Source organism: Temnothorax americanus, unplaced genomic scaffold (genome assembly GCF_048541705.1).
Source record: "Temnothorax americanus isolate GAGA-0224 unplaced genomic scaffold, ASM4854170v1 Scaffold4, whole genome shotgun sequence".
NCBI classification, from domain to species: domain Eukaryota; kingdom Metazoa; phylum Arthropoda; class Insecta; order Hymenoptera; family Formicidae; genus Temnothorax; species Temnothorax americanus.
The window spans coordinates 3,700,963-3,718,477 of NW_027509547.1; the positions used below are offsets into that span (position 1 = coordinate 3,700,963).

At 44.7% G+C, this 17,515-nt stretch overlaps 2 protein-coding genes across 6 annotated transcripts; both read left to right on the forward strand.

The window, feature by feature from the left end:
- The first annotated feature begins 376 nt into the window (after positions 1–376).
- Tty (tweety) lies at positions 377–14,541 on the forward strand. Of its 5 annotated transcripts, none has more exons than XM_077415575.1 (9): positions 377–503; positions 9,062–9,282; positions 11,179–11,451; positions 11,776–12,110; positions 12,316–12,747; positions 12,888–12,989; positions 13,120–13,359; positions 13,970–14,163; positions 14,401–14,541. In XM_077415575.1, exons 2-8 carry the CDS (start codon positions 9,145–9,147, stop codon positions 14,139–14,141), a joined length of 1,692 nt encoding a protein of 563 aa, XP_077271701.1. In that variant the 5' UTR covers positions 377–503; positions 9,062–9,144; the 3' UTR covers positions 14,142–14,163; positions 14,401–14,541. The 5 variants fall into 5 exon arrangements, with proteins under 5 accessions (XP_077271701.1, XP_077271704.1, XP_077271703.1 ...); XM_077415578.1 differs by having other exon boundaries at positions 13,120–13,212; XM_077415577.1 differs by having other exon boundaries at positions 13,123–13,359.
- Positions 14,542–14,642: 101 nt separating this feature from the next.
- On the forward strand, positions 14,643–17,235 carry LOC143902571 (uncharacterized). Its single transcript, XM_077415581.1, has one exon. The coding sequence runs from the start codon at positions 14,643–14,645 to the stop codon at positions 14,898–14,900; it is 258 nt and encodes an 85-aa protein (XP_077271707.1). The 3' UTR covers positions 14,901–17,235.
- The last annotated feature ends 280 nt before the right edge of the window (positions 17,236–17,515 follow it).

Consider the following 17,515-nt stretch of genomic DNA (forward strand, 5'->3'; position numbering starts at 1 on the left):
ATCGAAGTCGCACCACGTTCCATTCACGGATGCCTCGTCGCCCTCTCCTGCTTGCAGCCTGAAAAGACGCGCGACACAACATACGACGTTCGTCTCGTTTCTGCCGGAGCATGCCGCGTGCCGCGCTCCGGACTTCCGGACTCCGAAGTCGGAGCAATGATGCCAATGCCAGAATGAAGGAGCGACTCCAGTCGGCCGGAGCTGAAACGAAGCGAGAACGGAACGGAGCAACGGAGTTGCGCGCGCGGCCCGGTCTGGCGGCGGCCGGCGCGGCGCGGCGGCCCGTAAATCCTTCGCGCGCAAGCGGAGCGGCGATTGGCCGCCGCCCGCCGCCGTCGCCCCACCCCGGCCGGCCGCGCCGCGTCGGCCGTCGCTCCGCCGGCTCCGCCGTCGCCGTCAGTCGGGCTCGGACCACGGTCAGGTCAGGTGTGCGTCGTATGTCGTCAGTTGTCGTTCACGTACGCGAGCGTACGGGTTTGTCACTGAGAGGAAAAAGAATCGAGGTAAGAGGAGAGCGCGAGCCGTCCCGACGCCGTCTCGTCTCTCGTCGCGCGCGCGCCACGCGATTATTTTCGTTTGAATCGTCCTCGTCTTTGCGGCCGCGCGGGGGTGAGCGAGGGTGAATGGGAAAGGGGGTGTAACCACCGTCGCGCTTCTGTCACGCGAACCCACCGCCGGTGGAGCACGCACGCTCTCTCTCTCTCTCTCTCTCGGACTCGCCCTAACCGATATATATACATATTCCTGTCCGCTTGTGCCCGCTCGGCGCGATGCGGCGTGTGCGTTTTCTCGGCGGACGCCACAAAGAACGCGGCGCCTCGACTCCGTTCACGAGATAAGCGCGAGAGAGAGATCGAAAGGAAAGTAAGAGGGAACGAGAGAACGATACGGTGTACGCGGAAGGTGGGAAAGAGAACGAGCGAGGAAAGTGGTAGGAAATAGAGGAGAGCCCGACGTGGCGCTCACGGTCGTCTTTCGTGTGTACTCTCGGGGATCGATACACGGTACACACTCCGGACTCCGGGGCCGACGGTGTGCGGGTGCGAGAATACATTGAACGGAGCTTCCCGTGAAACGCGTCGGTCGGGTGCATGTGTGCGTGGAAGCGAGAGAGAGAGAGAGAGATTGCGAGTTGCGAGCGAGAGCCAGAGCGAGCAGCCGTCGGGACGATGGCGTGCGTGCGTGCGTGCGTGCGTGCGTGCGTGGAGCTGGATTTCGTCGCGCAGGCGGCACAGGCTCTCCGTAGCCGAAAGAAATCTCAACCAGATGTTGCGTAGCGTGGTCCGAGAGGAGAGCCTCGTAAAAGCCGGGTGTTCGGTAAAGTCGCACGCGGAGCCCGAAGAGAGAGAAAGAAAGAAAAAACCGCCTTTTTCCTCCTCGTCTCCTCCGCGCGCGCGGATACACACCGGATACGCGGATGTGTACCGCCGCCTTCTATGCCGCCGAGTTATCGAACGGGACCCATTTTCCCCTCGCGCATGCAACGCAAGGCGACGACGTCTCGCCGTCGGAGGAACGAACGAACGAACGAACGAACGTCGCGGCCTCGCGCCGCGACGACGACGACGACGACGAGCGTGGAGCGGCGGCGATATGATCGAAGGTGGCGGACGGACGAGTGTTAGCCGAGCGGTTTACCACCGGCGCGTATACGATGGGTCGATGACTTTTTAGCGCGCGATAGCGTGCGCCGCGAGCCTATAGGTTTCCCTCACCCCCGCAACTCGCTTAGCTGTCGGGTCTAGGAAGTGGACTGTAACAGTCGAGTCCGACGGAAACGATCTTTTCTAATTTCGGCCGAAACCGAAAACCGAAATAAACTTTCATGGAAATAAACCTAGAAGGGACATACGTATACGCGCGCATATATGTACTGTACACTTTTTCTTTATAATTGTCATAATTTAATTATTTTAATTATTAAAATAATAATTAGTATAATTACGCATCCTACTGTTATCACAATCCTATTATCACAACCTGTATTTAGAAAGTTTGTTATTATTGAAATTATTGTGATACTATAGATATACTATTCATAGTATCACAATAATTTCAATGATAACAAAATTTCTAAACATAAAATAAAAATATTTTTTTAAGCAAGCCTTTGGAGAACCTTTGGAAAATAAAAACGGTTTCGGCTACGTCGCCGAAATTCCTTTTCAATTTCGACCGAAACTGAAAAACCGAATTTTTAATCGGACTCTACTAGGAAAGCAGGGGCGTTTCGGGGAAAGGAAAGATACGGGGAAAGGACGTGAAATCCGACTCCGAAGTCTGACTAACTTGAAGGGAGATTAGAGACAATAGACATCAGGGTTGGTAAAATGTCCAGCTGTATGTACAACTCGTTCTCAATCTAATCTTTCGTTCGTGTTAAACAAGTACATAATTGTATCTCTGTTAACCAAACGGTACGGGTATTGTTCGGTACAAGTTAATCGGAATTTTATTGAAATTAACCGCTACCCGGACAAGTTTGTTCTTTCGAAGAACTTCTTCCCCGGTATGCGTTGGAGTGAGACGAGTATGTATTGTTTCGTTCTGACTTATTGCACCAATGTGTGTCAGTTCGGGGAAGTTCTTCGAGAGGAAGAACAGACGGCTTCGTAAACTCCAATTCGGAGCGCTGGAAAGTAAATAACAGACGTGTCAGGTAGATCCTAAATAGACGTCAGATTGGAATTTACTGGAAAATCAATTTTTTAATAATAATATCGATAAGACACTTTCGTTCTTCATTCATCAGGTCAACGCGTGTATAATTGAAATCAGAAACTTTTGCTTCGCTAGCAAATAATTAACAATAATGATTGTTTACTCGACCCAATTGGCCACTTTTATTATGAAATTTGATACTCGATGAAAACTCATAATTTCTTGAGTTTTGGATATCCGAAAAATACGCATAATTGAAGAACTGCCAAAATTCGAAATTCGTAAATGTTAAATCGGATGTTAAACAAAATTAGAATTGATGGAAATTAGCGTGACAAATCGATTTGGATAATTTGGCAAACAAATCGGTCGAATTTTCAAATCGAGTTACGCCGCATCGCGAGAGGAGAGAGCAAGAGAGATAGAGATCGAACGAAGATCTCCTCTTATCGCTTTTCCGGCTCGGTTCGAAATTTTTCGCGGACGTTCACTCCGTTACTTATCGATGTCGATCCACGAAGAGCTTTTCGTGGAAAGGCGCGGAAATGCGGTGCATTATGGACGAAGCTTGTAAAGTACGGGCCGGCCTTGGAGAAATACATGCGCGGCGTGCGGGCATTAGAGAGACAATACTTTAAATATTACATCGCGAGACGAGCGCGCGCGCGCGCGCGCGGACCCAGATGTTACGGAAGGAAGAGGAGTGAGATGGCGGTGGAATGCGGAAAGTATGCGCCACACGTGAGCACGCTTATCATTTATGTTTCCTTTTGTTTGCGCTTTCGGCGTTTATGGCTCTGTCCATTTTAGTCGGTGCTTTCGCACGCCCCGCCACACGTTTCGCGCGCTATCTGTTCTTCCTTAAGACCCGAAGACACACGGCCCTTTTTTTCCCCTCCCGAACGTACAAAACGCAGTTAAAGTACGACCGCGAGAGAGCGAGCGCGTATTCTTTCTTCCTCGTAACTTCCTCGTAAGTATCGTCAAAAAGCGCGATAACGTCCCGAACGTCCGTCCGCCTCCAATGTCCAATCAGATCGACCTATCAGATTTTTTATTCGAAAAGCGCAGTTAACGGACGGAGACCTTCAGCTCCACTTTAAATATATTGAGCGTGGAAAGATTGAACTGTACAAAAAGAACGGATCTCTGTTTATTCTGACAAAAGAGAGCAGTTCATTTTTGCCGAAGTGGATTAATTTTTAATCTCGAGTTAACTCACGGATTTATCTTTTTCTAATTCTTAGAACTAGGAAAAGATGAAAAGCAAGTCGAACCGAGATTAAAGTTAATCCGATAGAAATGAACATTGGCTGGTACGCATAAACGTCAGGAATTTTGAAGTTCCGTGTTGTTTTTATACAGACTTTCAATAGACTTTGACTGCGGTCCACTTGACGCTACAAATACTTTGGAGCGCGTTCTTCTTCTCCTTATTTCTTCGTTGAAAGAAAAGAGAAGAGGAATGCTTCTCGAAGCATTTGTAGCGTCAAGTGGACCGCAGCCTAAGTATAAACAGCGAAACACAAAATATATCGTTCTCAAAGTAATCCTCGAGCTAAACTGGGTCTAAACTCGACTAATTGCCGCAATTCAACATTCCACAATGTTAACTTAGCGATATAATCGTTCCGACGTCGAGTATCTCGCGACTTTGCACGCCAGAAAGTTGCGCGAAGTACAGAAATTTCGCGTTATCAGCCACTCTTATCGCTCGCCTCCACGCAAGTACGTTGATTAATTTTGAATCGCTGGCGAGAGCTCGCTTCGGCGGTGACGTTCGCGATCGCTTTTTTTTTTATTTCGCGACGAGAGACGATGGACGGAGATGCGATTGTTTCGCGTAGCGCGAGCTCTCGTCCCTCCGGAGCGGCGTATATACTTATATCTGAATTGTATATACGAATCCCTCGTTTGTTCCCGATCGCCGTATAGTTTCTCTCGCGGGGTCACCGTACCGCCCCATAGGCGACGTTACAGTCACGTTATAGTCGATCGATCGTAGCGGTTTGCATGTCGCGATGCCGACCGGCACACCGTGCGATCGGTCGATGACTTTTTGCGCTTAGCGACGGACGCGCGCGCGCGCGCGCGCGCGATTCGCGCGATTACGCTCGAGTCGGCGCGGCGGCCGGGCGGTCGGATTACCGTTTTAATGCCCGAAAAAAAAGATCAATCTGCTCGCTTCCTCCGTCGAGATATAGCGGAAGACCACGCCGGAACGATAAAAATTTCATTCGGGATTAAGCCGGGAGGGACAGGTGCGAGGAAGCGTCTGGTCGACAAACTCTCTTGCGCGTAAGCGTATCCTAAATTGAATTCATAAAACAACGTGTTAAAGTACGTCCTTAAAAACGTTGGCGAATTGAAGAAATAAGGGCGCGCACAACAAATATCCAGACGCGAGGAAAAGCTCGATAGTTCACTGTTGTTCGTTTAAAAGCTTCAAACATTTATTTTCCGGAAGGTTCGTCTCTTGTGACGAGGGGCGCGGTTTTTTTTCCTTCACTCGATATTGCCGGGAGAGGCGTAAGCTACGTTCGCGTGTTACACGCTGCATTCTACGCTTTATGTATTTAAAACGAAATAGGCCTCGCGTGCGCAGCTCGAACGGAGGAACAAAAAAATGAGCCTGCGGACGAGCGCGAAAAGTAAAACGTGCGACACAAACGGACTGTAATATAGAGAATTTTAGTTCATCGCTTCGGTTCCCACGCGCTCTAAAGTTAGTTTAAAACCTGAACACGCGGCAACTTGGGTTTTATTATTATAGGTACATTTTCGCCGTCTAGACGCATAATTTTTTTTTTTACGATCGAATATGCTTCCCAGATTACTTAAGAATGCAATCTTAAATTTATGCGATTTATGTATCTATTAAAAAATGTTACAATTATCGTTTTTTTTTTGTATTTAAATACCATTTATCTTTTTACATTGATAGAGATAATATTACATTTGGTATTTTAAGTGGCTCTGGAATATCACGAAAAAATCGAAAAAAAAAATATTTATTAAGTTCTAAATCCCGCACGGGGTCACTGAAGTCACTTTTATTAGTGAAGAAACTTCATAGTTCTGTTTTCATATTCCTCGATTTTATCTTGTATCTTTGAACTTTGTTTTTCTTTTCTTAACTCATTAAATTTAACTCGCAGTTTTGCGCCGAACAACAGAGTTGATAACAGTTGATTGCAGTTTTTAGTCGAGCTTCTCACTTTCAAAACTAGGCTATCGACTTTCAGAGTATAACGTCAGAGTAGTGTTAAGTACGTACGTTGCGCGAAAAGCCGATGGTGTTAATATATAGTTTGAACTATATTACAAGTTAAATAAGTTTAGAGTATCCCCCTCCCAGGTAGTCCGGCTGAAGTGATCCAAAGTAACGCGAAATTTTGCTCTATTTGTCTGTCTCGTTAACATTTTTCCGTTTTTCCGCGCTTAAAAACGAGATCGATGGCACCCGGCCCTCGTCCATCCGGAAACAAAGAGAGGAAGAACGACGCGCGCTGCGTCGCGCACCCCCTGCTGAAAGACAAAGACGGGACTAGGATGACGTTACGAGCCCGGGATGACAGAGCGTAGATGGACCGTAATATAAGCAGCCTTCGTTTAAAATCACGGCACGATTGTCGGTGGACTTTATTTATCGCTCACTACAATGACGCGCCCGCACGGTGAGTCAATGTGAATGCGCGTGACACTCGAGCCGCAGGTTTCTTCCGGCACGGCGAGATATAATAACTGCCGGTTTTATCGAACGAGTATAGCCGCCGCGGCGTGCGCGATAGCGCAAAATAGAAGATTTTCCGAATATCGCACGATGAACTCTCCCCAACTTTTGTTCGCGCGCGCGGTCGACGGGCAATTTTAAGTAACACAATAGTGACTCATTTCCAAATCGATTATTCGCGTCTGTTGCCCTGGTATTCGATTTTTAGACCGAGCGACGCGGATAAAATTCACCTCGACATTTGTCCCCGCATTCGTTTAATTTGCAAATCAATTCGTGAAACGAGCCTTATCCTAAATTCTCAACGTATTTCTAAATCTGCTTACGTTATAAGCTTTGAAAACTCTTTTATTTCTCAAAGAAAAGTAAAATCGCGCGGGAAAGCGCAAATCATTGAAATACACCGTACTTGAGGTGGATTTCGCGTGTTCGAGAGACAATTGGGATCATTTAGCCGTACTTGGAAACATCGAGTCGCAATAATATCGCGCAATACTTAAGGCCAATAAGGAAGCGTTTATCGTGTTACAAGGCCGTTGTTGAAATCGAGAAGCACGCACCGCCCGCCGCCGCCGTGGACTTTCCGCGGCTTCGAATGCGCACCGAGCGTATAATTGGAAGCGTGCGTTGCGGAGTTGTCGCGGCGATATAAAGCTATCAAGGATAGAATGGAATCGGGAAAGTGGGTTAATAAACCGTACGTGTACGTTGCACCTTTATCGATCCGCGATATAATTATTACGGAGATAGGTATTTGTTGCTCGCGGTGATGTCTGCGGGAGCTTAATATAGAATCTGATGCATATATAAAACGCGTTGTGCTAATCGGTTGCTGATATCGTTATATCATGTTTGATACTGTGTAGCTCGTAATTGATTAAATACGTTCGCATCTCGTGGCGAATTAATTTCCATTAATATCATTGCAGAAATCCGATGGGGACTCCACGCGGACGTATTTTATATTTATTCGATTTTATTTATTATCACACGCGTAGACGAATGCGCGCGCGATATTAAGTGTTAATTTATCAATCGTGCTTTTGATAATATACGGGATAAATGAGGCGTGCCTTTGTTATTGTCTTTTCCTAAATTTGACAATCTATCCGGCGAGATAAATAATAGATCTCTATAATTTGTTATTTAAATTGTGATAAACGACGCGGTGTAATTATTTCTTTGCACGTATAATGTTCTTGAATTTTTCAAGAGCGGTATACAAACCGTATTTACGCTAATAAGCGGTCTACTAGTTTATTCTTAATATTATTATTTTACAATAAAGAGATTATTAAATTAAGAAGTAATTGTATTTATTGTTCGTTACTACGCGATTTCAAGCTTGCTCACTTATTTCAATGTTTAAGGTACAGAATTGAAAGAAGATGCAGACTTAATAAACATTAAGGTTTTCTTAAAAGTTTTAGTGATATAATAATGCCCCGCCGCGAGCGGGGTGTTCAGGCCCATTGAACCTATTTCAGGCGATTTGATGGCTAAAAAGGCACCTCGGGAATCCTTTCGGGCGCGCTTCAGTGATGTCAATGAAGCTAGAGAGACGGAGAGCCGGCTGGCACAGACTTCATTAATTAAGCGCGCGTTGATTCCACTACGGAAGAGTTGAATCACTACGGTAAAACGTTTTGCGACACTGAGTGACGTCGGGCGGTATTTAGCCAAGATTGAATCGTGACTCGCAACGGAAGAGCGCAGCGCGGAAGCTGGCGCAATATGTTAATGAAATGATAATCGAATTAAAACTCTCGATGAGCCTTTTTAGAAAATTTGACATTTAATTTGCGAGTAATTCTCTTCCATGAACTGCCGTAGTGTCGCGCGAAGTGGCTCGTTCCAACGAAATTAAACTGCGACTCTATTCTCGCTCCATTTCAATTTAAATTTCTTTTTTTTTTTTTTTTTTTATTTATTCGTATAAAAACGTTGATCTCCGGAGAATTAATATCCGCATTACTCGGGACAGTTCGAATCCCAATGCAATTCAAACGAATGCGGCAGAATAATCGAAATTTATATATGCACAACGGATGAAAACGCCGGATATTCCGCGAAACACGAAACTTATCTCATTTAGCTCGCGAATTGATCGCGATAGAGAACATATTTATTAAACGATGACACGACAGGAAAATTTTTGCAAGTTTCTGCGAAAAAAAGTTTGATTCATCTAGGTTTGTTAGATTATTAAGTCTGATATTTCGTCTCTCCTTCCCATTTCTTTATTGGAAAGAGCACGCGAAATAACTCGGGGCGGTCGTAATAACTAGAACCTGCATTCGGTTATAAAAGACACTTGCAACTTTTACGTTACGTAATTGAATAATAATACCTAGAAAGTTTTAATAGCTCACGTTCCATATCGAGCTTTCAAATGTATTTCGGATAAAAGATATAAAAGCCACGACGGTGGTGCGACACCGTGTAGGAATTATTATTCGATTATGCAAATATGCAACTTGGAAATATCGCGCTGCTGGCGCAGATGCTTCTTCGGTTAGCCGTCGCAAAAAAGAATTCGAGCTTCAACGTTCGTATATGACATTGACGTAATGCCGAGGTAGTGTCCGCGGCATTACCGCGTTTCGACACACGCCTCCGACAAATTCCCTCTCTTGCGCCAATTAATTCGTTATTTTCTGATTGCAGCTCGCTCGCGCGTAGCATGTCTTGACGAGTGGGAGAGACGCTTCGACTGGGTTCCTCCGCGGCAGAGATAAGGGTTCTCCACAATGGCGGGCGGTCAACAGCTTCCGGAGCAGTACACGGTGCCGCACTACGCGAGGATCTTCCACAGTCTGCCGCATCTGAACGTCTCTTTACATTCGGTCAATAATACGTTCAATCCCCACTCCGAGATCTATCTGGAGGTAGGTCGGCGCGACAATTCGTCGGTCCCGACTTCCTTGGCCCCGATTATCGGGCACCATCCCCGAGCCCCCAAGCCCCCTTTCGGCCACCCCCGCGCGAGCCACCGTGGCGTGCGCAAATCGATCTCTCCGCTGATTTAAAACAAAGTGCGTCGGGATTAATCGGACCGCGCGCGTCCCGGAGCCTTTAAGCTTCGCGCGGATCGATAAGCGAATTGCACGGAAAATCCGGATTTCATACGGCCCACGGTGGCAGTTTCAAGATAAATATTTTATTCATACCCGACGTGTATATACTGATGGCCGTCGTAACGTCCTCAAGAGGATATCGGCACGCTCGGCTTATTTCCAATCCGGGCTGGACGATATGTTTCCGAAGTAGATGTACGACTGATATAAATATTTGATATGCAAAATCTCTCCTCGCGAGATACCGCGAACGTCCCTCCTGACATCTCGAGTCGAAGTCTCAATTCCCCGATTTTTCGAGCGTTTCGCAAACTGCCTTTGGCCGATTTAAATGTCGCGCAGGCGAACGTTATACGTTAATCGAACGCTATCGATTCGGGGTAGTGTTCGCCAATTCCTGTTAGTACCACGACCTAGAATTCCCCGGCGGTTATCCCGCGTGATATCCTTTTAGTAACCACGAGCGCCGATGGCACTTCGGATTATCGCCTGCGATCGGTTGTAGATTCGCGATACCGGGTCGCAAGCGCCGATCTCGGATCGATATGTACATCGACGAGCGGATAAAAATCCGGGAAGCGAGCATCTGGAAACGAAACAACGAGAGGAAGGCCGTGTGTCGACTCGTTTCGCTCACGTAAAACCAAAAGAAAGAAAAACGAGACGATTCACGTGTCCGCGCGGAAGGTAGCGGGAACACAGGCGAGAACATGGGTAAAGAACGGAGAGGATAAAAAGAAAGAGAAGAAAAAACGGACGGCGGTACTGACGAAGAAAAAAAAAGAAGGCCAGAAGGGGGCAGGTGGATGCCGTGAGCGCGCAAGAATCCGGGTGTATGTAACTGAAAAGCACAATGCCTGGGAAAGCTCAAACAATGCACAAAGGCTCTCGCATAATGCGCCCGGGGCGGCTCGCGGGGGAGCGGGCTTCAACATCCTCGCGGGAACCACGTCGGACCACGGGCACATCCCTCCCCGTCCTCCCGCTCTCGTCGTCTCTCCTGTCGTGTTCTCCGTGCGTTCCCTCTCGCACACTTTCGTCCCCTCTTGCCTTTTTCGCTCGTCTTCCTCAGCCGTCGAAGTCGAACGGACTCTTGGGGCGAGGTATAAGGATAAGGAGGCGGGCGCGAAACTTCGTCTCCGCCGGCATTCGCTTTCGTCATGCATGCGGCTCGACGGGGTGGTTTGGCGGAGCTAAGACCGCCGAGAAATGAGATAAAATCCTCGGGAGAGGTATAGGAAGAGAGCGGTGGAAGTTACGAGACGGCCATAAGTGCGGCTCGTACGAAGTAAATGCGTAAATGCGCCAGGAATAGCGTTGCAATGCGGCCCTTGACGATGACAATACTGCCGTTTTAGAGTAAGAAGAGTGGAGACGAGGAAATTTTGGCGCTTTACCAATTTTTCGACGTTATTTGTTTGGATGGACTGCCCTTCGAGTCTTCTCGACCGAAAAGAAAAGACAAGAAAGCTTCTTCCTTAATTAAATTCCAAATCAGATATTTACTTTCCAAAAGAACTTTTTCCCAGATAGAGACAATCGTTAATTTTATGAAACTTGATGGATAAAATCTAATAAGTATAAGAAAACTGAAAATTAGTAATGTTTTTAGATCTTTTTTAGTAATCTCTTTTTTAAGAGTTACATAAAGTTTACGTGAAGTTGCGAAGGGAGGAGAAAGGCCATGATCGGATATAATGTTTACAGAGCCTCGGGATACTGGGAAGTATTCCTGCAGCCTGGTTGATCTTAACTTTGCTGGTATTGCTGGTTTATTTGGTAACGAGATGCTGCGACCGAAGGCCGCGCCCCAAGAAGTCGATAACCGCGCTGAAGTGTTCACTAGCCATCCTGGCGTTGGTCTGTAGTGCAGCGGTCGCTGTCGGTCTTTATGGCAACGACGACGTGCACAACGGCTTGGTGCAACTCGTAGCAGCTGCGAAAAATGTCGATGGAATCCTCATGGGCATCAGAAATCAGGTATTTCTTATTTTTCGCGACGCGTTGATATCCTTTATTGTGCTACATGTAATGAAAGAACTTTATTTATTACACACTGCATTAATAAAAATTTCCGATAAACATGGAGATTCTGAAAGTAAAAGCCATAAATTAGATAACAATATGTATGAGACAAATGCCTTCGTGTCTTTTTCTTTGTAAAAAAGTTTTTTAGTTTTTCTTTTAATAGATAAACACCTGATCTGATTGAAATAATTTAAGACAGTTTAAACAATTGACGTAGCGGCAATTAAAAATAGTGGCTATGTTTATTTAAGTGTCAACGTTATACTTTTCTTACAGACTGACACTATAGAAGCGACTCTGAAGAAAAAAGTGCAGCCGCAACTAACTGCCCTCGGTGATGAATTCGACGCCCCGGTCAGCAATAAAACTGTGCTAGGTTGGCTGCTAGCGGCACTTAACGGCATGAAGCAAAACACGAGCATCGCCGTAAATCGGAGTTTCGAGATACGAAAGCCCTTGAGCGGGATCAGTCTTGCCGGCGCCATCGGACTGGGCGAGAAGATCGAACAGTTGCGATGGCCTATCACTATGGCGGTCCTGAGCGCTCTACTTGTCCTCTGCGTGGTTCTGGTGGTCGGTGTTGCACGGCACTCCAGATGTGTCCTCATAACGTACGTTCCTTTGATTGAAATGGGCAATACAGATTTTTTGGCAGTCTTCCTCGCACTTGTAGTATCTTTGTTCGCGTTTATTTTACACGTTCGACTGAGACTATCTAAAACTGTAACAAAATTTGAGCCGAGGAATAGATCGAATTCTTGTTTATAGTTATAGATGAAATCGTAACGAAGTTGCTTTGATAGAACATCCTTTCAGATTTTCCGTGTTTGGCTTGTTTGCGGTTATCGTCTCTTGGCTCATGGCGTCCTTATACCTGGCCACTTCTGTAGCTCTAGGTGATCTATGCGTGTCGCCCGACGGTTACTTGAGCAGAGCCGTGCCATCGACCTTAGCCTCCGAAGTACTCTCGTACTACACGCATTGCGAAAACACGCGCAGCAATCCGTTCACGCAGAGATTGCGGGACGCGCAGCGCGCGGTGAGCAGCATGAGGCATAATTTGAACACGGTGACTCGATTAGCGATAGAACTGTTCAAAGATCAGCAGCTCCAGCCGAAGCTAAGCAGTTTGTCCACAGACGTTAATACCGTGGACAGACTCGTGTCTGGCTTAACCACGTTACTCGACTGTAAACCACTGCACAAGCAATACGTTCACGCCGCCAAGAGTTTGTGTCACTTGGGATTGTAAGTCTATATCTTCTGCCTATATTTTAATTACAGTTCAGAAAAACCAAATGATATTTTTTCGCATTTTTATTAAAACAATTTTACACAGAATATAATATATATAAACTTATAACGTTTCTCTATATAATGTGTTCTAGGTATGGATTGAGTTACATGCTAGTAGCCAGTTTAGCCGCAGGTCTCTTGTTCACCGTATTGGTTTGGGTGGATTCTCATACATGGATATATATACGAAAACGGTAATATTTTATTTTTATAGTTTGCTATTAATTACAATGCCTCAGCAGGCACCGAAGGATCGATCGCCTACCTTTCCAAGATCTATAGTATTCGTTGAGAATTAAACAAGTAATGATGCGTTTGTTCCAGAAGGGATTATCATCAGGTTGACGAGCAAGATCCTTACTTACCACCATCGGCGGCGTCGCAGGCGATAGCAGCAAGGACCCTTCGAGGCCAAGGGTCGTACCCGCCTACAGCCCCTACGCTTAATTCGAATGCTCTTGGCACTCATAATACGATTAAGCAGCCTCTCTTGCTAACGCCGCCCCCACCGTCCTACGCTACTGCGACTGCTCGAGCACGTCAACTGCACGAGAGCATGTTAAAGTTTGTGCATGAGATTTTTAGTTTATTCTCTTTAATTTGTTTAGCTACTTAAACTAAAAGGTCAATTAATATTTATCGCGCTAAACTACCGACTTAGATTCGATGCGTCTCCTTTGAATGTTGCTTTATCATACATAGTTCCATCATCATCAAGAATACAAGTTTTTATCGATATTTATATTAGTATATGCTTTTGACGAATATACGTGATAAAATACGTGTAACTGCATCATATACATAACTGTGCCATTCTTGATTTTTATATTTGATGTTCTGATTATTTGAATATCTGTTTTTGGAACATAAGCGTTTCGCAATAGATTGAATATTATTCTTAGCAAATAACAGTTTTAATTGCTTTATACAATATTGTTACAAGGAATAGTATATAGCGCGGTTTGTAATCCTATTTTATTAACGTAAATATAACATGTATAGACGGTTTTGCAGGCGTGATTGAACTTGAATTAATGTTTAGATAAGCTATATATATATAGCATATATATATATATATATATATATATATATATATATATATAAAACGACACCGGTCATTACGTAAAACAAAGATAATGCTGCAACTTTGTTCGTCCTTCCTCGCCATTTACAGAGGTGGGGGTGTTAACGGGAGCGGAGGGGGCGGGGATCACAAATCGTCTCAGCATAATCAGCAATCAACGGGTGGACGAGCTGAGCACCGTTCTGGACTCGGAGATCAACCTGGCCAGTACGCGACTCTGAGCAAGCAGTGCAAGACGCTAGAGTCTAGTGACTTCTACTGAGGGCACGCCCCCGCAGGGCCCGGTAAATACTTAAAAAAAAATCAATACTCTGACGTATGTAATGGTGCGTCTCCACCTGAGAGTAAGAACTCTCGAGAGCAAAAAAAAAGAGAGAGAGAGAGATACTCACGAGAGTCTTTTTCTCTTTCTCTCTTTTTGCTCTCGAGAGTTCTTACTCGCAGGTGGACACGCACCTTAATACGATAACATTCACTAATTGTAAGATTTTCATTTGCGTTATTACATTTTACAATTACAGGTAGAGAACCACCTTGGACGCCTAGCGTGGCGTCCTTCACCGGTACCCTGTCTCACAATTCGCACGGACCCGCGCATCTTGCTACTTTCCAGGACTCGCGTAAGACGCAAACGCTGGATCCGAAGAACCTGGCCAGTCTGAAGAGGGGCCCGACTCCCGCCTGGAATCAAAATCGACCGCTTCCGCCGAATCCCGCGAGTCAGCAGCCTACGTGGGAGTTCGAGTCGCGTTCACAGACTAATATGAATCAGTTTCGTTCGTTGGTGCGGAACAAGGCGCCTAACATTCGCATTCAGGATCAAATGCAGGACCAGGTCAGAACTTTGGACAGGAATTTCTCGCGCAGCCAGTTTAACGGTACCGCCCCGCCGAACAACACGGTGCCGAACATGTACGGCACGTATAATCGCGCGCAGGGGAGGCAGGAGAAGTCGACGGTGGCTACGCTGAGTCAGGTACAGGGTAGCGATCCTAATCTGTACGCTGTAACGGAACTCTAATCGGAAGAGGATGCGGGATCGTGAGTATTCGCAGAGAGTGGAAGTATCGTTTTTACAAAGAGAGTTTCGCCTTTCAACGAAACTCAGAACATGCGATTCGGAGTTCCTATAAAAACCAAGAGAAGAAAAAACAGCGAATTGATTTCGGGGACCTGCGACAAAAGTGAGAAAAATAAGGCGGGGGAACGAAAGAAAAAAAAAGAGTTTTAGAGAACTTAGGAACTTGTGTGAGACATATACTTTACATCCGATATTTTGTACTTGTATATCATGTACAGTGATTGTGGTACGTCCTTTCTATGTTATCCTCCCTCTTTGTTATCGCGTTCTTGATTAGACCGCGCGCGAAGTATCCAGGGACAGTATGTATTTACATTGCTTGTTGGCTGACTGGAAAGCTGCATGAAACGAACATGCACAAAAGAAACCTACACACAAAGCTTTACATCGATATCGTTTACAAAGATACTGCTCGCTTGTTCATTCTAAATTAGCCGTTAATTTTTCGTACGACGTTTGACGTGTGAGGAGTCAGATATATCGTGACTCCCGAAGGAGATACCAAAATACGATGAGGGAACTACTGATATATAACGGTTTTTTATATACTTTTTACATTTTAACCGAACGAATCTATGTTGAGAATTTTCCGTGAGAGATATTTAATATACTTTATATGTGTGTGAAAACGTATACATATACATCTAGTTACCGCACGAGTGTCTGGTAATTTTTACGAGACTCTTTGGCAGATATCGATTGATTATAGGCCACGCTCGATACTGCCAATGCTCAGGCGAATATACTTTTAAGTACAAATACGATGGTAGCACAGGCGTTATGGGTTTTCAGTTTTTATGTGCAAACGAAAAATGGGCTGAAAAGGAACTGATTGTCCGACATAACGACAAAGGATATTTGGAAACATACTTCCACAGGCGGTATTAGTTGAAGATACTCTTTTTAAAGACAGTAAGAAAAAGAAATCTGTCGTAAAAAAAAAACTGAATCTTATACTTTGTAAGGGTCGAGAATGAATTTTCTGCGGAGCGCAGTCTTCCTGAGACATTCTATAACACCAGAGATATACCGGGTATTTGGCAATTATTCGGTACTCGTCGAATTGGACGATCGGGATCCGATTGCCGGAAGAGTAATTTTGTGCCTGAATAATAGCCGGTTGGACAAGAGTCGTCTACTGTTACAAGTATCCAGCGAGTATCCGAATTGGCGATTCCTCCTCAATTGCCTGTCTCTGATAATATTCGGTACATCTCTTTCTCTCTATAATTGATTACTATCTAAAAGTTTGTAAGAATTGATAGATTTTCAGCAAACGCAAATGACTTTGTACTGACATCCGCATATAATTCAGTAAGTCTGTATATAAAGCAGTAACACTTAAGATTATCGAGTAAACGTGAAGTGTGATAAAACCGAATCTAGATGTTATTATACGGATTTTGCGTGGAAGCATTTTGCCATTCGTTTTTATTTTTTATTTTTTATTTTTTATTGAACGATTTAACCACGACTTTCGACGCGGAAAGGAAAACCGTGCCATTCCAGGGAAACATGCATTTAACGCAAACTACTTTCCAGGATTTTCTTAGTGCTTGTGTTTAGTCGAGTAAAAATTAATTATATATAATCGCAATACCGAGCATTTTAAGAGGAGCGTGAATAGCAAAAGAACTTAATCCAATGTAAATAATTGTAATATTTATTACAGAGCGACAGCTCGTAGAGCGATAACTAGTAGCATATAGTTTAGTTGAATGCTAATTTAAGTTTCGACGATAAAATATATGTGAATGTGCGCGCGCGCGGTGCACCGACCGCGTGCGCGTAATAGGAAATGAACGAATATCGTTTTGTTCGCTTTGGAGATGAAGAAGTATCCTAGTCAGTATATAAAGTTGTGTACATTCAGTAATAAGATCTCTTGCCAAATTTTTAACCCGGCTCAATTTGAGAATAACCGAAAAAAAAAGGAATAAGACTCGTGAAAAGAGAAATCTTTTTTCTTAAAAACTATTTGTATCGTCACTATTAATACGTACGGAAGCTATATTAGTGCGTCATTGCCCCCGATACATGTTCTAGATTTTAAGAGAAAAAAATTGCTTATCGAGAAAGTATACAAAATAATCCAACTTCAGTGTTTTAACACAGATATGCGCTGTATCCGTCATACGTAGCTATTCATTGTACGTCATGTTTACTTTTCGTACTTTGCAACAAATATTTTCGCTCTCCACTTCGTTTTCCGGCTCTTCGTGATATCGATTTACGATAAACGGACTTCAATTTACGGTTCAATTAAAAAAAAGAATTAATGTTTGAGTTTTCTTTTATGTATTTCATATATATCATTTTTCTTTTTTTTAATAACTCATAAAACACTGGAGGTGGACATCTTCAGATATTGTAACTTTGGTTACTCGATATTTTACAGCAATGCGCGCAAAAACGGGATCAATATAGCATTGTTCAGATTGAAAACCTGCAGGTAAACGTCGTTTGTCAGTCGGCGAAAATTCTACTCGAATATTTCTCCACAAGGAGAGATATTCGATCCGCGCTCAATAATCCAGAGCGAAATTGGCGACGAG

Bases quoted from the DNA above. Each gene is read 5' to 3' on its own strand.
- Tty (XM_077415575.1), top strand. From the start codon at position 9,145: ATGGCGGGCGGTCAACAGCTTCCGGAGCAGTACACGGTGCCGCACTAC. The intron at 11,452-11,775 runs GTATTTCTTATT...CTTTTCTTACAG, and splicing joins TCATGGGCATCAGAAATCAG to ACTGACACTATAGAAGCGAC. The intron at 12,748-12,887 runs GTAAGTCTATAT...AATGTGTTCTAG, and splicing joins AGTTTGTGTCACTTGGGATT to GTATGGATTGAGTTACATGC.
- LOC143902571 (XM_077415581.1), top strand. From the start codon at position 14,643: ATGAATCAGTTTCGTTCGTTGGTGCGGAACAAGGCGCCTAACATTCGC.